This window comes from Hipposideros armiger, unplaced genomic scaffold (assembly GCF_001890085.2).
Source record: "Hipposideros armiger isolate ML-2016 unplaced genomic scaffold, ASM189008v1 scaffold_87, whole genome shotgun sequence".
NCBI lineage: Eukaryota > Metazoa > Chordata > Mammalia > Chiroptera > Hipposideridae > Hipposideros > Hipposideros armiger.
In genome coordinates, this window is record NW_017731437.1 from 2,908,184 (window position 1) to 2,928,506 (window position 20,323).

Sequence of the window (20,323 nt, forward strand, 5' to 3'; positions counted from 1 at the left end):
CCGGAATAAGTAGGAAATGATTGTCTCCTACAGCTTTCCCAGTTTCCAAGTCCCAGCCCATGTAGGTCCACCAAGAAGCCTCATGTTGCAGATCAGAGAGCTACCTCTCCTGCCTCTCGGAATACTGCAACGTTTTCCTTTTTAAAAATTAGCTACAGAAAGTGTTCTTGGCTATAGGGATGAGCTCCTGCAGCTTATTTGGCTATAGTACCGTACATTCCGGGGGCGGTGACAGCCTGTGTATTTGGGCGCATCAGAAGGGTGCAGGAGTCTTCGTTCCCTGCACATACAGGTTGAGCTGCTCTGGGCTGCGGAGCTGCAGGCCTCCGGGGCTGACAAGGTGAAAATGGTTTCGCCTCCTCGGTGGGGATTTTCCGTGCCCGAGTGAGTCAGCTGTAACCCAGTTTTGCACAAATCTAACGCACACCTTAGGGGAGGTGCCTCGGCCTGTCAGGTCCAGCCCAAGCTCGATCGTGGGGTCTGAAAAGTTAATGCCCCCCCTGGTCATGCTGGTGAGCTGGCGCGGGGAGCGGTTGCGGCGCCCTGTGCCTCCTGCGCCCTGGCGCGCAGCACACCTGTGCCCACCTCCCCGCCCCCGCCGCTCCCCCGGGGGGGGAAACCGAGGCTGCGGGGGCGGGGCCTCCATCCCGCGGCGGTGCGCGCGCGCGCGCGCGGCGCCGCGCCGTGTCCGCGCCCGTCTTTGTCAATAAAGTTCTTTCGCGCCGGAAGCGGAAGCGGTGAGTCTCCATGGCGGCGGCGGCTGCGGGGCCGGTGTTCTGGAGGCGGTTGCTAGGCCTCCTGCCTGGCCGGCCCGGGCTGGCCGCGCTCCTGGGGCGCCTGTCCGATCGCCTCGGCAGGAACCGGGACCGCCGGCGCAGGAGGTGAGAGCGGCGGCGGGGCTGCGCGCGCGGCCGGCCCCGACCCTGCGCCCGCGGCGTTGCCGCTCGCCCCCCGTGTCCCCGCGCCCGAGCCTGCCGCCCCAGCAGGCTCCCCACTCCCCTGCCTCGCCGCCGGCCTTGCCCGGGGAGGGGGCGGCCCGTGCCCGCCGGTCGGCTTGCCCGCCGCGGTGCCCGGCCCCTGGCCGCCCGCGCTTGACCCGAGGGTCTGTGTGCGCCCTCGGGGAGGGGGCCGAGCTCACGCGTTGCGTTGGGCCTCAGGGTGTGAGCGCCGGAGCGTCTTGTCGCGGGCGGCACTGTTTGGGCTCGGAGGGGTCTTTTCCTTGGAATCCTGGCCGCGAGGTGACTTGGCGGGCGTGAATCAGCCCCGCTGGGAGCCTGTGCCTGCAGCGTTTCTCACATCCTCCCGGAGAGGGCTGTGAAGCAATCCTGAGTCAGCCACACTCAGGCAGGGGAAGAGGAACCACTCGAACCCCCTTCGACGCTTTTCAAAGGGCCTGTGTCCTGGAAAAGTACTGAAGTGAGTTATGTAAATGGTGAAGGAGGCTTTGAAGCAATTTGCTCAGGCAGTGGTCTTTCAAAGTAAACATTTGCCGAGAACACGCGGACCTAAGAGGCCTGCTGCTGTTGCTAAGATGGAAAAAAAAAATGCTCTTGTGTGCAAACAGTTTTCGTATTAGATTGGAGGCTTACACTCGATCCTTAAAAAAAAAAAAACAACTACTTTAGAACTGCATCCTTTAGCAGATGTTTGCGTTGTCTTAGATTTTGATCTGTGCTGCTTGGGTGAGATTTGACCTTCTGGCCTTTGGCAGCGAGATCCGGGGCCCAGTCATGTGTGCTGATTCTAGGTATGGAAAGGAACTTGCTTCATATTGGGTGGCGGCGGAAGATTTTCAGCAGCACAGTTTGGTTTAGGGGAACTTTTAGGTGATAGCGTCAGGATGGAACTCTGGGAAGCCTACTGATCAGAAAGGCTTTTAAGATTCACACCAGTGAACCCAGTGGGAGTGGGGGTGGAGAAGAGGTGGCCTCTCCGTGTTCTGTCATTGGTTCTTAGCGAAGACCTGTCCATCCCAGTGGGTAGTGAAATCAGATGACTTCTGCCTCCTGGCATCAAAACTACCGAGAAATTTGGTTTAAAGTTTCAAGAAATGTTCTCTCCTCGAAGATGAGAGGTTTAGGCGGCTTTGTCATTTCCCTGTATGTGTGTAAATGATACGAAAAACCCTTCATTATTAATCCTTGTTTAACTTTGGAATTGATTACTAAAGGATGTTGGGCAATCCACAGATTCTTTTTAAAAAAGGCGTGCCTCTTGAGTGTTTTTTTTTTTTGGGGGGTGGGGTGGGGAACATTGTGTTGGTGGGATAGTCTAAATTGACTTCCCAGTGTCCTTTTTGTAAATACTATCAATGGATGCAGCTTGTGTGGCTCCGTATTTCTTTTTGATTAAGTGGAGAAGAGAGAGTTGCCTTTTTTGGTCAACACTTAAACCAGAAACTCAGTTAAATCACAGACACAGAAGCACACATGTCAGAAATTGGAAATAATGCCTGTGCTTTGACCAGAATGGTTACAGTACTGTAGGGTTCTGACTCTTTCGGTTTGCAGGTTTTTTTTCCGATTCTCTGTGGCCTTGGTGTTTGGGGTTACTCACATCTCTGGCCATTCACCCTTGGCTGATTGCTTTCATTTCTCCTCCACCGTTCAGTCGCACCCCCCAATTCCTCATTCCCCGAATGATGCGGTTTCTTGTAACTCTGACCATTGATTCATTGATAGTTCTGTGTAGTCATGAACTTAAATCAATTTAGATCTGAGGTTGCCAGTCTGACTCAACTGTTGGAGTGCCTGGTGCATCCTTGTGGCTAGCAGGAGGGGTGAGAGGCAACGGTTCTTTTACTGCAGTGGCTCCCTGTTAGTAACAGAGGCAGCCATGGTGACAGAGAACTCTAGTTAAAATTACTTCGGATCGGTGATCCAGAAATACTGTTGTTCTCTCTTAAGCAGGCACCTGACTCATCATTATGGACTGTTGGACCCGCTCATTTATTCGGCATGCTTGTATAGAGCACTGCTGTGCTGTGCTCGGTACCTCGGAAACAAAGAGAAGCCATAACAATGCTCAGAACCATAGATAACAATAATAGTAAAGGAAGGGAGAAAAAGCCATGGCAGTACCTGAGAGGCACACCTGGAAGTCACAGGAGGCTTCCTGGTGGTGGTGGTCTCCGCGTCACGTTTTGGAGTAGGCTGGCTGAAGAGGGGGGGAGTGGGTGTTCAAGGCAGGATAGTGAGTGAGGTGAGCTGATGATGGTAGCAGCAGCAGGACGCAGTTCTGAGCTTCCCCAGGTACTCAAACCATTTCCAGGATCCTGCGGGGGTGCTGAGTAGGGAAGGGAGGGAGAGAGAGGAACTGGAAGTAAGCCAGTCCTCTGGGCCAAGACCTGGGGAGGCCAGCTCTGAGATTCTGTGCGGTTTCTTGTGAACAAGGCCTGAGATGGGGCTTACACGAGGTCAGGGACAGTGGGAACAGCAGAGAGGGGGGCCTTAGCATCAACTCCTACGGGGGCTTGTGTAGGGCGAGTGCTGAGAAGGTAGGTCAGGTCTCTGACTTGGGTGGCCGCATGGATGGTGGCATGCTTGACTGAAACGGAGTAAGAAAGGACCAGGTGTGGGGGATGTTGATAAGGTGAGTTTGGTGCACATTAACTAGTACCCAGGTGTGTCCAGCTGGAGGTGTTCAGTCGCCTGGCAGAGCTCGAGCTCAGGAGAGGGAGACAAAAACTTCAGATCGTTTTTTGCAATCATCAGACTACACAGAACTGACTTGTTATTTGGAATAGATGAGACCTAGTGGGAAATGTGTCAAGAGGGCGTTAGTTCATAATCTTGAACTTGCCTGCCATACAAGGAAACATTTTCTCTCTGGCCTCCTTTAAAAAAAACACTATTTTCAATTTGAGCTATATGTGCAGAAAAGTCTTTGTTGTTGAAACCAAAGTCCCATTCTAGGTGTATGTGTGTGTGTCAGAGGGGGTGTGTGTGGGGGGCTCCTACCTTCCCTGAGTTATAAGAGGGAAACACAGCTAGCAGACTGTTCTTTCAATTAGATTTTCTTATGTTGTGATGGCAGGTTGACTGCTCTTGTTCAACTTGGTGGTAGCTCTGCTCGGAGGGACCACCAGACTGCCAGGAATTACTTATCCTTTGAACTTTGTGATGCTGGGACCCAGTCCTCCTCACTCAGAGTTCAGCAGACCCATCTCTTGGCTTATTATAGCAGTAGAATGGGTGGGAGGGGGATATTTCAAATCAAAGCGTGATTTCCCCAAATAATTCAAATTTGATCTCGCTGGGAATTAAAATAAGATTTGCAACTGCCTCACTCTTCCTTCCTTCCTTCCTTCCTTCCTTCCTTCCTTCCTTTCAAGATTTTATTGGGGAAGGGAAGGGAACGTTATGTTTTTTCCCAGGACCCATCAGCTGCAAGTCCAGTCGCCGCTTTCAATCTAGTTGTCAGGGGCGCAGCCCACCATCCCATGTGGGAGTTGAACCGGCAACCTTGTTGTTAAGAGCACGTGCTCTCACCAGCTGAGCCATCCGGCCGCCCGTTGGCAGCTCAGCGGCAGCTCAGCTCGGGCGCAGCTCACTGGCCTATGCAGGAATTGAACCAGCGACCTTGTTGCTCAGAGCCGCTCTAACCAACTGCGCCATGTGGCCAGCCCCTCACTTTTCAATTGTAGCTTTGTTATGTTAATATTAACATGGGTGTCCCCTGAGCACATTGCAGTTGGGGGGCGGCGGTATTAGGCTGGGTCAGACGGTTTTGTGCTAGTACAGAGAAACTAGCCTGGGATTAAAGTGTTCTGATAGATAACTCCTTGTAAACATATGATGTGATGGATGTAAAGGAGTCATTTTCAAGGCTGCTGGGAAGTCAGCTGGTGGAAGCCTGTTGGATTAGTAGAACAGGTGACTAGCATTCATCAGGCACTTGGATATGCCCCGCGCATTTGGCCACCCAAGGTGTGGTGTAGATTATCAGTACATTTCAGATTTCAGACCCCTCGATGTGGTCGACTTCCTTTTGGACAAGTCAAGAGGAGGGTGCTCTGGTCGGCGGGCAGCCAAATGCTGGCAGCTCCGCCCCCTCGGGCCCGACTTCTTGTGGGGGCTCCCTTGTGACCTCCGGGAATCCACACTCATTTCCCTGACGGGGGATAGGCCTCGCATTAGTCAGGAAGGGCTGCCAGGCTTGCAGGAAGTATGGTACCTTCATGTAGTTTCTGGAGCCTTTCTCAGGAAGTGTTATGACTGTTGCTCTTTTCTCATTAGTTCACTTTTTTTTTTTTTTTACGTTTAAATGTGTATGATTAGGGGGGAGGGTAGGTTTTTCTTAAAAGGTGGTTTCTGAAAATATGGCAATCTAGAGAGCTCAGTTTCTTTTAAAAAGTCTGTCTTTTTACGTCGTTGTGTATGGCTTTGGATGGGACCCAAGCCACAGCGTTTGTACCACAAATCTTATCTTATAGTTCCAGACGGGCTCAGGAAGCTTTAGGCCATGGCTCTGAGCCTGCAGTGAGGGCCACTTTTTTGATGCCCGCGTTCGGGACAAAGAGTCCAGCCCCTGCTCTGCCCATCGATGAAGGGGTTTTCAGTGTCTGGGGCAGCCCTCTGGGATCACTATGTCCCTCGGTCAGAGCCCTGCATGGCCGATTTCGAGACAACCCTAGGAGGCTGGCTTGCTTACTTGTGTCCCGGGGGTAGTGGGTGACATGACTGCGGCCCCAGAGGAAGCCGTGCTGCGTGCTCTGGCACCGTGCGAGGCTGTGGAGGGGCCAGAGCCCTAGGTTGAACTTTTTCTGACGTTGCCCTTTCCTTATTGGCATCTCTGCACTGACCACGAGGTAGCTAGGTGGCACCTTCAGGCCCGTTGCTGCACATCCAGACAGAGGAAAAAAGCAGAGTGTGGCCGTTTTTTTCTGTGGAGCCCGGGCCACTTCAGAAAGTTGGATGAAATGGAAAACTGCTTTGTTGCCACAAGAAGGAGCAGCGCCTTCAGTGTCCGCAAGGCTCCCTGTAAGAAGGTGTGCCCCGGAGCACCTCCGTGGCCGCCCTGCTCTTGCTGTTTCAGTTTGGCTGGTTATTCTGCAGTCAGGTCCGAGGCCTTCCCTTACCTCTCAGGACTGGGCTGGGCGGGCCAGGCAGGCTTCCTCTGTTGTTGCTTAGTGGCGAGGCCCGGGGCACCTGAGCCCATCCCGCCCAAGCCTGCCAGGGCCTCTCTCCCAGGCAGGACAGAGGTGGCTGTGGACCTGACACCTTTGTACACTCCTGAACTGCCTGCTGAGACCCCCCTGGCGATGGTGGCTTTGGCCAGTTCCTGCCCACACCTCTGCTTGCCTGGAGTGCCCCCTTCCCTGCCTGGATCTTACCAGGTTTTCAAAGCCCACTTGAAGGCAGTGTGTCACCAAGCCTCCCCAGTAGCTCAGGTGTCACCAGCTCCCCTTTTTGATTGCTTGAAGCACACGTACTGTGTATTTTGACCTTTATCTAGTTAATTCGAGCACTTTCTCTGTATCGTTCTCAGATAATTTCAGGTGCGTAAGCTTGTGATGTCACCAGGTTTGTAGGAGGCGGGGGCTGTGCCCGGCTCTTCGTTTGCGCCCTCCACTGCGTGTCATAGGTGCTCACATGGTGACTTGGGTGGAGGCCCAAGTTGGTGCTTGCCCTCTCCCGGGGTGCATGTGTCAAGGAGGTGTTTGCTCATCCTCTTTTTCGGGAGCTGACTGACTCTCTTGGCCCATATGAAGAGTGCATGGGGACTGGCTGCTTGGCCTGGGGTGGCAGGCGATGCCCCGGTTCTGTTTTATGGTCTGAGCGATGGTAAGTGCTGTGAAGCCGGGAGATAAGTTGATCTGACGCTGCTGTGGGGTTTTCCACCCCAGTGGACTGTGTTTAGTTAACGACTGTTAGACTTGAAGCCCCCGTGGGGCTTTGACTGGACGGGTCAGTGTGCAGCCTCCCCGCTGCCTCGTGGTTTTCCGCTGGACTGAAGGGTCTCCCCTCTCCCCCGGAAGTTAGCCTCGAGCGCAACAGGTTTGGGACACCGAGGCAGCCATCCCTTGTGTGGTGTCTGGGCCTTTCACGTGAAGCTGCCTCTCATGATCTGGGAGCCAGAGGAACTGAGCAAGGTCAGAGACAGCGGGGAGGACAGCCGCTCTCCCACCTTTACCTCTGCCTCCGAGGCCCATGGCGAGGCCCTGACTTTCCAGGGCCCAGGGAGCGGTACCTTCCACCGCTGACTCACGTTCTCTTGGCGATGAATCGGCCATGACAGACTGGTGGGCTTTCTGGGAAGCACAGCTGTGGGCCATCTGGCATCTGTGTAGGGCCATCCAAACCCTGGGAAGATTCAAGGCTTTATCATGAGGCAAGTAAATGACGTCATCTTCCTGGAATCTGTGGCCCTGCAGGCCTTTGGGTGTTTAGGCACCTTTTCCCCGGAGTCCCTTTTGAGGCCGTGGCACGTCATGCAGGGTTTTCCTGCTGCAGTTTGTAGGAATTCACATCAGGGCCGGGTCTGAGTGGGGCTCTGGCCTTGCTGCCCCCCACCCCCCAGCAGGCGTTCTAGTCCTCAGGCAGCAGAGACATGGCTCCGGGGCAGGGCCAGTGTGCTCTGGTCCCAGCCTTGGACGGACGGCAGGGCCAGGGTGTAGCTTCATGTGGTTGTCCAGCGCTGGCCAGAGATGGGCTGTGACCCCTGACGAGGATGTGTCCAACGGGGAAGGGGCAGTTGTCACCACCGGCACCTCTTCCCCACCCGCTTCCTGCTCCAGCTTTTCTCTCCATATCTGAGTATTAAGGAAGAAACTTGATTTTTTTCTGGGTCCTTCCCTAGCCCTGTTTTTCTCATCATATAGCTGGGGGTCTGGGGTGCAGTCATCAGGCCTATACCAGACTTGCCCTTGTTCTTGGCGGCCTTCGAGGGCTCCCCGAAGGTAGGTATGTTAGGGGCAGCGTTAACACGCAGTGGCTTTGTGAGTTTACTTGTCGCTGCTTTAATCCGGGGTTGTTTGGAGTTCAAGTTTGGGGTTTATCTATAGGCGTTGGCACATCTCAACTTGCTCAGCTAGTAGGGGCTGAAGGAAAAACCCTTTTACAGAGTTTGAATTGGGCTTACTTAAAATGGTCTAGAAAATGTGAAATTGGCCAAAAAAAAAGAAAAGTTCCCTCTTCCCCGCCCAGTAACTGAGAGAGACTTCTGAGGAAGTATTTGAGAAGTATGACTCTTTGCATGTCTCTTTAACCAGGTCGCCATGGCTGCTGTTGGCTCCTTTGCTGTCCCCAACTGTCCCCCAGGTCACCTCCCCTCCTTGCTGCCTGTGTCCAGAGGGTGTGCACAGGTTCCAGTGGATCAGAAACCTGGTTCCGGAGTTCGGAGTCTCCAGTTCTCATGTCAGGGTGCTCGCCTCCCCCACAGAGTTTTTTGAGCTCATGAAGGTAAGTTGTGTCTGAGAGAGAGAGTGATGGGTGTTTGACTTACAGGCTTCGGGTGTAAGGTTGGGTGAGTCTGGGCAGAAGCCCCTTCTGTTCTGGAAGGCGTGGATGGCTGCTCAGCGTACTCCTGTGGGTTCTGCCTGCTGGGTTTCAGCGTCACAGATGGCTGCGCTGAGCCATGATCAGAAACTCCCCGGAGTGGCTGAGGTCGCGTAGCCTGGAGCACGGCGGCAGTGAGGGTCAGGACCTGGGTTCTAGTCTTGTGGGTAGGTTGTTCCCTGTGTGCGGTGTTGCAACCCACTAGAAGGGAGGCTTGCGAGGGGGTGTGGACCACCGGGCACGTCCCTGCTAAAGACGCCTGGAAGAAATGAACCTGGCTCCAGCCAGGGCCCAATAGGCCTCTGCCCCTGGGAACACCTCCAAAACAAGTGGCGTCATCTTGGCAGACGTCATATACAGGAAGTGAAGACCCGAATGACCCACAGATGGGATTTGATATGTAGGAAGTGACCGGAAGCTGCTTGCTCAGCGAAGAGGCTTTTACAGATAACCTGAAAAATCTGACGCCTGGTTTGGGGCCTTATTATCCTGGTACTTATCTCTGATTCTGACATCTGTGCCTTTCTCTCCTGGTAGACATGCTAAACTGCATTTGAGGGGGTTCAGCTTTCAATACGTCTCTCATGTCCGTGCCACATCCAGTTTATTCGTGGTTAAACTGCTAATGGGAATGAAGTAATTCAACGCCAATTAACTTTTATTAACATGAACTCTCTGAGTCCATATTCACAGTGATGTTAGGATTCAGGTATGGTGAGATCACACCGGCAGAATGCTGGGAAATCATAGGAAATGGGTAGAGATTCACTTCTTTGCTGAATGGACTCTAGTTCTTTTGAACACTTGCTCATTTTCCCTGTTCTGTAGACCTGCACTAATTATAACTTAATGTCTGCCTGCCTCATTGCAGGACGCGTGGTGTGTGCACGTGTGCGTGTGTGTGTGTGCACACGCACGCGCGCGCGTCTCCCTCACTTCCCTGCCTGGCTCGTTTGTCCCGTGCGTCCTTGTTTGTGTAGAATCGATGCTGAGGCTGTTTGTTCGTGGCTTCTACTTGGTTCTCTGCTTGGCCTGAAGAAATGGGGTTTTCAGAGGAGATTCTTTTCTAGTGCCCTAACCAACAGCGGGTGAATGACTGAGTCTCCACGTGGTGATCCCCTGGTCAGGAGGCCGGGCTCCCCTGGGAACCTGCCCGGGGCAGGTGGGGCTGTGGAGGCTGGGAAGAAGCCGACGCCGCCTTTTCCTGCCTCTGACCTGCGTGGGGGGCAGAATGTCCTGGCACATACTGCCCGAGTGGGATGTGTTTGTTCCGGGACAGACAGCGCCTGTGTTCCATGGGGTGAGGGCACGTCTCTGAGTTCTGCCTGGCTCTGCCATCATTACAGCCGAGGTTGTGCCAGAGGACCTGGTGTCCCCCAGGAAACAGTCAGTGTTGTAGTGTTGTATTTTTTTTTTTTAAAGATTTTATTGGCGAATTGGGGGAGGGGAACAGTGTTGGGGAATTGGGGAAGGGGACCAGCCAAGTTGTACTTCAGTCTTAGTTGTGGAGGCACCAGTCCCCATCTGGCTTCCCGTCGGCAGCTCGTGGCCTCTAAGCTCAAGGTGCTGTGTTCAATCTTAGTTGCAGGTGGGCGTAGCCACCATTCCATGCGGGAGTCGAACCAGCAGCCTTGTTGTTAAGAGCGCCCGCTCTATCCACTGAGCCATCCGGGCAGTAGCTCAGTTCAAGGTGCCGAGTTCAGTCTTAGTTGCGGGTGGGCATAGCTCACCATTGAACAGGTAATCTTGTTACACCAGCTGAGCCATCCTGCCACCTGTTGGCAGCTCAGCAACAGCTTAGCTTGGGCGCAGCGTCACTGGCTCATGTGGGAATCGAACCGGTGACCCTGTTGCTCAGAGCTCGCGCTCTTAAGTCAGCTCTTAACCAACTGAGCCACTCGGCTGGCCCAGTGTTGTATCTTATTTGTTGTTTTCCGTTCTTTTTTTCTCTTTCTTGATAATCACTTTGCCCACAAGCATCCATTTTCATAAATAACAGGACAGGAAACTTGGGAAGTTCTTTTGTTTTTTCCTTGTATGGAAGTAAGCCTTTTGCCAGCAGTGTGTTCATCACGTATTTATCTAGTCAAGATGCACCTCTGGTGTTGACAGCACAGGCTGTAGGTGCGACATCCCTTCTTGATAGGACAGCAGGCCCAAGCCATCCTGGCTGCTGCCCTCCTCTCACCTGGCCTTGCTGTCCTGCGTGTCCGTCGAGAGCTTGACCTTGGGTAGTGCTGCTGTTGTTTCAGCCTTTGCCACGTCCTCTGGGACAGGGCGCCACTTTGAGCCCTGGAGATGGTTGAATGTTGGCAGGTTCTGTTTATGTGTCTGGGTACCTGTCTGTCTGCATTTTAAGAGTAATATACATGCTCATTACAAAACCCCAACCACACAGGTGGGGGTGGAGTAGCGTGCAAGTTTGCGCCCACGCTGTCCTCTAGCTCTGCTCCTTGGGACCTCTCGGCAACTTGGCGTGTGTTCTGTATGCCCTGCACGTGCACACATACGCACACACACGCAGGCACATGTGCACACACACACACACACGCACATGCACATACACATGCGCACGCATATGCGGGGTGTGGACGGGTGGGAGTGGGACTTGCGGTCTGTTCAGTGACTTGCTTTTGTCTCAGCAGCACAGTGGACATTTCAGGTCAGTGTGCACAGATGTCCTCCCCCAGTTTGGCGGCTGCATTGTGTCTGGTGCAGCTGATCATGCTTGACTTCAGGCGGAGTATTTTAAGTCAGGAGTGCGGGTCCTGATTGGTGGGCTACCACACCCCTTGGGCATATTTTAAATATTCTCTGGTGGAGATACAGGGGAGCTGAGCTTGGTGGTGTTTGCCTCCAAGGTCAAAGCACTGCATTTTCTCAGTGAACTATGAAAATGAACTGTCTCTTCTCTTTCAGGGGCAGATAAAAGTAGCCAAGAGGCGGGTCGTGATGGCGTCTCTCTACCTGGGGACAGGTCCTTTGGAACAGGAACTGGTAAGGCTTAAGGGGAGGTGGTCCTGGTGGCAGCACCGAATTGCTTCACAGGCTCACGGCGGCTCAGCCATGAGTTTGCAGAGAGCGGCCCTTCCTTGGCCTCCATTCGTGGCCAGCTGTTGTTCTTGCTGCCCCAGATCCTGGGGCACTACAGGAGGACTAGTGAGGAGGTTTGGGGGGGTCTCACCCTGGGCTTCTGGCCTTGCTGGCCAGTGTCCGCCTCACCCTGTGCAGGGGTCTGCCTGCCAGCCCAGGGCTTGCCAGGTCTGGCATGCTGCCTGGATTGGCGTGGCCTGTGGGCTAAGACTGGGTTTACGTTGGTTCTCCTGGAGAAGAATATCATGTCTGACCCATGGAGAATGGCTGCTGGGCAGGCTGTGTCTTGGATTCATTCATTCAACAAATATTTACTGGGTGCTCCCCACGTGTGGGACACTGGCTATCCTATGTCTGTGGGGATCACCTTTTGAAATGTGTGTGGGAGCTTGTGTCTTAGAGAGTGTCTCCCCGAGTGGCAGGGTTCAGACTGTTCGGGCGCCCTGCCTGACCCACGGACCCCTCTCCTGTGAGGCCCAGGCTGGAAGGGGCGCCAGGTGGTGGCTGCCGATCACCATCACCACGGCGTCTCAGGTGAAGACGGTTCACAGCATTGGCTTCTGAGTGCTAATTGGGGGGAGGGGGTTCAAAGAGGAGAGTGGGGCGTTAGCTGGCAAGTCGATTCATTTTTAATATGTAATCGTCTTTTCAGATCTTACACTTCTGTTCTTTCGGGGTTCTCTTCTGGGTAGGTGGATTGTCTGGAAAGCACTCTAGAAAATTCACTCCAAGCGAAGTTTCCTTCAGACCTCAAGGTGTCCATCCTTTTGGACTTCACACGGGGCTCGAGAGGTAGGTCTGACGCACTCTCTGTGCGGCCCCCCAGTTCTTCCTCTTTCACAGCCTCTATGTTAGGAGTTACACTTGCCTCCCCGTCCTCAGGCACAGGGGAGGCTCTCAGAAGACCACCCAGCTGGCCCAGGACTGTCTGATTAGGAGTCAGGAGTCCCTCTGCAGCACATGCCTGCAAACCCAACTAAAAACAGCGTGGACAAGAAGAGGCTGTTTTGACTCCTGTGACTGCCCTGTTTGGGGCGGGGCGGGGCATGATTTGGGGTTTGGGTGTGTCACCAGGACCCGTCTCCTGGCCCTGCATCCCTTGGGCTGGCTTCAATCTCAGGCTCCGTGTGGTGGCCTCTGATTGCCAGGCCTGTCTCACCACGACACCTTGTCCACTGGAAGGGTCTGCGTCCCTGGTGGTCAGTCAGACTGGAGCTCCCACGTGTGCTGACCAGCCCAGGCCTGGCACTGCCCCCCCCCCCCGCCCCCCGTCCCCTGTGGAGTTGGGGGTGCAGAGATGCCAAGAGTAGGGGCAAATGGGTGCTGGTGGATAAAACAGCAGCCAGCGACTGCCCGACCACCTCCGTGTGCCCTGAGACGTGGCGGGTGTCCAGGACGGAGGTTGGCCTGGAGCTCCTCCGGCCAGAAACAGCACCAGGTGGCAGCATAGGTGAATGTTGGCCCATGGTAGGTGGTCCCGCCCTATTGGGCGGGATGTTTTTCCTGGTGTGACTTGCTTGTCCCCTTTCTTCTGCTTACCCTGCATTCAGGGAGGAAGAACTCTCGCACCATGCTGCTCCCGCTGTTACAGAAGTTTCCGGAACAGGTCCGAGTCTCCCTCTTCCACACCCCAAACCTCCGCGGGCTCCTGCGGCTTCTGATCCCAGAGCGCTTCAACGAGACCATCGGCCTCCAGCACATTAAAGCGTATCTCTTTGACAACAACGTCATCTTGAGCGGGTGAGTTGGCTCCTGCTGTCAGCATCTCCCTTCCCTTAACAGTCTCCAGGGCGGATGTCCATGGAGCACAGAGAAGGAATTCTATCTGCTTGAGCCTCCGAGAACCTGCCTGTACGTTTACAGCCTGCTTGCCTCACTCTCTTGGTCTGCCTGGCAGCTGGAGGCCCACAAAGGGCTGTTCAAAGATAGCCAGGGTCGACGAGATACGGAAGCAGCCTAAGTGTCCACCGATAGACAGATGGATACAGAGGAGGTGGTACATACACACAACAGACTATTACTCGGCCATGAAAAAGAATGAACTCCTCCTCCTGCGACAACATGGGTGGACATGGAGGGTATTGTGCCAGGTGAAGTAAGCCGGACAGAGAAAGACAAATAGAGAAAGACAAATACTGTATATCTCACTTATACGTGGATTCAAAAAAAACAAATAAAACAACACAAATAGACCCACAGATACAGCAAGGCTGATGGTTGCCAAAGGGGAGGGGGTGGGGTGAGGTCATAAGAGAAACAAGTAAATAAAATTGTACCATGCTTTCTTCATTGTAAATAGTAAAAGGCGGGTTTGTTGAGCACTTCCTGTGTGCTAGCCACTGCCAGGCCCCGTGTGTACACCTCATTTACTTCTCACAGTGACCCTGGGTAAAGGTCTCACTTTATACACGAGAAACCAGAGATCAGAGAGGGCAAGTAGCTTCGTCAGGCAGGGCCAGCAAAGCAAAAGCAAAGAGAAGACAGAACCAGGATGGAAACCCAGGTTCTTCTTACTGAAACATGGGCACTGGTCACTAGCTCCGTACCCTAGTTGGTCTGTAAGTGTCCGCCTCTCAGCTGATGGTCAGCTCTGTGAGGGGAGGGACTTTGCCCGGTCGCTCTTTATGTCACCTTAGTGCCACTCTAGCCTGTCTCTTGTGAGTGATTGCTCAGTAGCTGGTAGTTAATTGGCCGCCTGCTGCTGTGTCCTGATCCGAGTGGTCACCCCCTGCGCCCTGCTCCTGCCCGCTTGCTCGGGAGCCCCTGCCGCCTGCGTCCTCAGCTGCTTCTCCTCCCTGCAGGGCCAACCTGAGTGACTCCTACTTCACCAACCGTCAGGATCGCTACGTGTTCTTGCAGGACTGTCCTGAGATTGCGGACTTCTTCACGGAGCTGGTGGACGCTGTGGGGGATGTCTCCCTGCAGTTGCAGGGGGACAACACGGTGCAAGTGGTGGAGGGGATGGTGCATCCTTACAAAGGTAGGGCCCGGGGCCGCGCTGCCCTCTTGAGTGTGGGGGCGGGGTTCCCTTGCTACCGGCCTGGGAGACTTGGGTGGCAGAGCCTCATTCTGCTTTTGTCGCTGAAGCCAGACGGAGGTGACTCACTGGCCACCAGCCCTGCTGTGCCGGTGAGGGAGCCAGTGGGGAGGTGGGAGCTAGACTTCCAGGGCTTTGGGTCTGGTGCCTGGGGCAAGCCAGGAGCCTGGCCTGCGCTTCCAGAAAGCGGCCTGCTCCACGGCTGCCCCCTCGGGTGCCCTCCTCGGTCATGAGCCGGCCGGTGGCTCTGTGGCCTCCTGCCTGGAAAGTGAAATGAGAAGCGATCAGCTCCGTTCATTGGAAACAGGCAAATCCTGGCAGCTAGCGTTTCCGGGGGGCATTTGCGTTCCTGTGATTCCTGTGGTTGTGACTTGCTGATGGCCTCTGGGAAGGTCTGCTGCGGAATCTGCAACAGTGTCAGCAGTGTGGGGAAGGGGCTAAACCCAGACCACAGAGGAGAGGGGCTCCTGAGGTCCCCACACGGGATCCGCGGGGACCCGTGGGCCGCAGAGCCAGGCTGTGCGTCTGCCCAGACGCTTTGGTTATTACCATTATTTTTTGAAATTCCTCATTAAAAACTTTATGGAAATCTGTTTTGTCTCGTTATATAAACTAGTAGCTACACGTTATCCTCAGTTTTGCCCTTCGGCTCGCAAAGCCTGTATTAGTTATTCTGGCCCATACGGAAAACATTGGCTGACCCCCGTCTAAACAGGCCAGGCACAAGCACGCAGAAAAGGTCCCTGCGTTCAGGAAAGAGAGTCAGCTGGTCAGGGCTGAGGGCGGGGCGGCCGGGCTCAGGAGCGGCCTCACAGCGTGGGCTCACAGGTGCAGGGGACACGCAGCCTGAGACTGTGTGGAGGGCGGCCGCCCTCTCGCTGTTGGTTCTGCAGCCCTGCCCCGAGAGGCACTCAGGTGTGTCCCTTGTACCCCGCTCAGACCCTGCAAGCGAGTGGGGACGCCCCAGGCGGCCGTCCTCTCCCGTCTCACCCTCGGTCAGTTGCTGAAGGCTGGCTGGCGTATCGATCTTTTCAGAGTCAACTTTGTCAGCATTGATATTCCCCGTATTTGTACTGTTTTCATTAATTTCCGCTCTTTGGCAGTTCCTTTCTTACACTGTATTTTGGCCTTTTCCTGCGTCCGCCCTCACTTCTGATTTGGGTGCTCAGCTCCTTAGTTTTCAGCCCTTTCTCATCTAATAACATTTCCAGTCACTGCATTTTTGTCAGTTTGGACGGCTACTCATCACCAGTGTCTATAAACACAAGGGGCCTGAGCCTGCCTGCTCACACTCGGCCCCGGAGGCCGTCCTGCTCCGTCCCCACCCACGCGAAGCCTTCCTGCGCACAACTGTGTGGGTGTCTAGCTGCCATGTGTGGCCGCCTGTCCTGTTTGCTTACACTTCCAGGTGTCTCGGGGAAGCCATTCTCACTGAAGCGTCACATGCGCGCCAAACCGCAGTCACAGGTGTGCGGTATGTGTATGTGCCACAGAGGCTGGCTCCCAGAGCCCCCTCGCGTCCCCCTCCCCAGGCATTACGTCCCAAGTTGCCCACTGTCCTGATTTCTGTCACCTTCAGTTAGTCTGGCCTGTTCTGAAATTTCTATCAGCGGAATGCATAGAGTCCTTTGCCCTTTCGCCTGAGCACAGGGCCGCGTGGCAAGGCCCTTTGTTGGCTATTCATGGCCACGGTGGCCTCACTTGCGGCCTGTGCCTTGTGCTCAATCGAAACGTGTCCAGTCACTTGTCACGGTGGCATCTGCTTGCCTGTCACGTGCCGTGTTTCCTGGACCTCCTCTGTCCCATGTCTCCCTGTAGGTGACCGAGCTGCGTACTGCAAGGCTGCCAACGAGAGGGTCATGGACGTGATCAACTCGGCCAGGACCCGCCAGCAAATGCTGCACGCTCAGACCTTCCATGGCGACTCCCTTTTGACCCAGGAAAACGCAGCGGCTGCTGGGGACCGGAGGCCAGCTCCTGACACCTGGATTTACCCCCTGATCCAGATGAAGCCCTTCGAGATTCAGATTGACGAGATCGTCACCGAGACCCTGCTGACAGAGGCTGAGCGAGGCGCCAGGGTTTACCTTACCACCGGCTACTTCAACCTGACCCAGGCCTACATGGACCTGGTCCTGGGCACTCGGGCTGAGTACCAGATCCTGCTGGCCTCCCCAGAAGTGAATGGCTTCTTCGGGGCCAAGGGAGTGGCGGGCGCCATCCCGGCAGCCTACGTGCATATTGAGCGGCAGTTCTACAGCGAGGTGTGCAGCCTGGGGCAGCAGGAGCGGGTCCGGCTGCAGGAGTACTGGCGGAGGGGATGGACATTTCATGCCAAAGGTAGGTGGTGGCTGGCCTCAGGACCGCCCCCCAACAGGGGCAGCCTGGGGGGGGGCAGGGGAGGCGGGGAGCGCCCCACAGCCCTGGCTCACTTGTTAGTGCCCCTGGTGCCCGGTGCCTGCCTGTTCGAGCCCTGCCCCTTCTCTGGTTCTGTCTTCACCACAGCCCTGCGGGCACCTCACACGTCCTATTTGAGTGCATTTCAGTTATGCACAATCTCTCCCATGTATGCACCCCAAACTTACAAACTCAGATCATTGGGGTGGCTGTTTTAGAAAATGTGCACACAGCCGCTCTCTGTAGAATAGGCCGAGGCGTGCGGTTGTCTTCCTTGATCGTAGGCGCTCTCCCGGGTGGGCCAGGCCCTTCTCAGGGACAGGGGATGCTTCGGGGTCATGTGTCTGGCACTCATCAGCCTGGTTTTTCAGTCTTTCCTCACCACTGCACTTGGTTTATAGCTTAGAAAACCGAGGCTGTGCCCTTACAGCACTCACGTGGCCGGTGCCACCCCAGATGGTCCGTCTGCACTGCGTGTCCGTTGTGACCTCCTCAGGGAGCTGAGCAGCCCACATGTGGCGTGGTCCCGGGTGCCCGATCTGAGACGGGGCTGGACGGGTTTAAACCTGTGCTCGGCAGCGGGATTGTCCCCACTGCTGCTTGAAGTGGAGTGTGCTTGCCTCCGGTGGGGTGACGCCGGGGCAGACCTCACAGCCAGGTGGCTTAGTCCTGAGTCCAAAGGGAGAGCGAATGTGGTGAGGGCCCCTGAGCCACAAGTTAAGCACATGCTTTTCTGGCTGCTCTTTGGTGCCTCAGAGGCTTGTTTGGCTCCTGTGCTGTTCCCGGAGGCTCCCGGGAGAGCTGAGCGAGGGAGGAGGAGGTGGTGTGGCCGTGGTGGTGTCCCCTCCCAGGTGGGGATCCTGGCTGCAGACCGCCGCGGCCACTTGTTTGTGCTGTCAGACTTGAGGTCATCTTGGAATCCTCAGGCTGAACTCTTGTTTTGTTTTTTGTTTAACCAGTGGTTTTCATGTGGGGCTGCATTGTAAGAAATACTGAAGCCCAGGCCACCCTAGGCATGAAACCATCTCTCTGGGAATTGAACCCAACGCAATGTTTTAAAAACCCCAGGAGAGTCTGATGCCTTAAGAACCACTGTCATAGCTCTCACATAGGTGAAGCTGCTGGCTCGTGGGTGGTTCCCGCTTCCTACTTCCAGCCCCATGGGCCTGCTCAGGCAGGTGGCATTGGTTGGGGGGAAGGGAGCTACCCTGTTGTATTGGTCCTAGCGTGTGTCACTGGCTAAGCCAGACTGGAGGCCAGATGTCTCAGGGCAGATAGGCCCAGTCAGTGCAAGGGTGTAGAAAATATTTTAGGATTGGCTTTGTTACTTCTGAGAATAGCAACAGTGCCTGGGGTGAGGTATTGGGACAGATTGCTGGACAACCAGGGAAGCTTTGAGCTTTGGCGATGACGCACGTGCCTGGGGAGCTGCACAGGGGCACACCAAGACAGCACTGGCTCCTTACCTGCCCTGTGGCTGGGCCAGTAAGGGGATCCCTTGTCGCTCGGGTCCCCCAGCTCAGCCTAGTCCATCAGTTCTGCCTGTTCTGTGGGTTATTTCCCTGAAGCTGAGTGATAAATGTGCAGTGACTCCCCAGTTACCGTTGAAACAGAAACACCCAACCGGCTTTTCCAGTGCGTCTTGCCTTTTCCCGGACTGGCGTGCTTCTGGCGCTCCTCCTCCCCGCCCTGCTGCGGGCGGGCGTGGCCCTGCAATCTGGGGGCACTGGGTTACTGGGAAGGCCAGGACTCCCAGGGTGTGTGTGAGAGGGCTGGGGGTGGGGGGCAGTGTGTGGAGAGGGCCTTCTTGTGAGCAGAAGGGGCCTCACTCTAGATCAGAGATCACGCGGTGCTGAAGTGAGAGGTTCGGGTCCTTCCCTGCTTTATTGGCTGTGATTGATAGTTGGGGTCTTAAGTCAGCCCCCTTTTCTGGCTTATCTTCCGATGGTCACTTCCCCTAAAGCACCCTAGGAGAGACACAGCCTATGTCGGCAGCCCAGATGGAGGCATGGATTTTGGTGGTTGGAGCAGTGGACCACTTACTGGCTGTCCATTCTTTGCAAGGCCTTGCTGGCACAGGTGGGGTGCCTGTTTGGGGTGTCTGTTTGGCTGAAGGCTGAGTAGCCGATAGCACCATCCCCGTAGCCAAGGTCCTGCAGGACAGGCCTGGCACAGTCTCAGCTCCTGCTCCCATCAGCCCTCGGGTGGGGAAAGTGAGCTGGACAGCGAGCGTGTTTGTTGCTTCTGGATCCTGGTGTCTTCGATGGCGTTCTGTCTGTGCACTGCACACCCCTGGGCGTCAGGCAGCGAGAGGCTCTGAGGGCTGCCTGTGTGTCGCACCTGCTGCTGGCCTCGTGGGCGTGGTGATGCAAGGACGCTTTGCGTGGTCCCTGCCCGTGGGAAGCTGACAGGCTGGATGGGGAGAAACAGCCTTCTCGGGGGCAGATCGCACTGGGCAACAGGTGCCAGTGGACGGCAGGCAGTTCAGGCCGATGACAGGCGTTTCCGGGACTTGAGGATTTTCTGTCTTATAGGCATTATCGGGAAACTGGAGTGTGATGACTTTGCTGAGTCCAGGCCCGCCCCCAGCTTACCTGGCCGATTTCTTAGCAGACTTGAATCTGTACCACATTTTAGTCAATTGAGCTGCTTCAGAGAGCCAGAGGGAACTCCCACTGTTTCAAGGCACATGCTAGAGACTTCTTTTGCAACCTGGTTCATCTGTTTAGTTTTTATCTGGATTTTTGCAAAGGATGCCTATTGAGAATCCTAAGGAGACCCTGTGTCAGTGGGATTCAGTGGAGGGAGAGCTTAGCAGACTTGGAGTCTTGGAGCCTGGTTCTTGGGCCACATTCACCTTTGGTGGAAGTGGAGGGACCTGGTTCAATGTCTGTAAAATGGGGCGATGACACTGGGTCGCCCTCAGGAGAGGAGGGTGACAACACGTGTGGTGGATGAGCAGCGGGAGGGCTCGCGTCCCTTGCTGAGGAGAGGCAGCCTGTTACCTGTAGTGATGTTGCTCTGCTCCCTGTGGGTGGATGAGGCCAGAGGTCTTCCCTGCAGCTTGGCCTCTGGAGGGGCCGTTGGGGGTGGCGGGCCATGTCAGACCTCAGTCAGCTGGCAGAACCTTCTGATTCATGACCTGTGGGTTTCCTGTTGCCTCCCCACCTCCTTTCCCAGCAGGTGTGGTGGGGCAGATCTCCCGAGCGGGGCGGCTCTGGGACTCCTCATGGAAAGCCCAGACATTGCAGGAGTGGACCCTGGGGGTTTTGTTTTCGTATCTGCTTTCATTGACTGT

General features: G+C 55.2%; 1 protein-coding gene across 3 annotated transcripts in view; it reads left to right on the forward strand.

Annotated features, from left to right (window-relative positions):
* Positions 1 to 623: 623 nt before the first annotated feature.
* The window catches only part of PGS1 (phosphatidylglycerophosphate synthase 1), a 33,720-nt gene continuing 14,020 nt past the window's right edge, over positions 624 to 20,323 (forward strand). Inside the window, exons 1-7 of one of the 3 annotated variants that reach the window (XM_019644413.1) lie at positions 624 to 881; positions 8,213 to 8,402; positions 11,418 to 11,495; positions 12,284 to 12,383; positions 13,142 to 13,331; positions 14,393 to 14,571; positions 16,447 to 16,968. In XM_019644413.1, the coding sequence (XP_019499958.1) occupies positions 748 to 881; positions 8,213 to 8,402; positions 11,418 to 11,495; positions 12,284 to 12,383; positions 13,142 to 13,331; positions 14,393 to 14,571; positions 16,447 to 16,968 (1,393 nt within the window). In that variant the 5' untranslated portion in view covers positions 624 to 747. The remainder of the gene's footprint in view (positions 882 to 8,212; positions 8,403 to 11,417; positions 11,496 to 12,283; positions 12,384 to 13,141; positions 13,332 to 14,392; positions 14,572 to 16,446; positions 16,969 to 20,323) is intronic. The other 2 variants (XM_019644412.1, XM_019644411.1) reach the window with 2 other exon arrangements.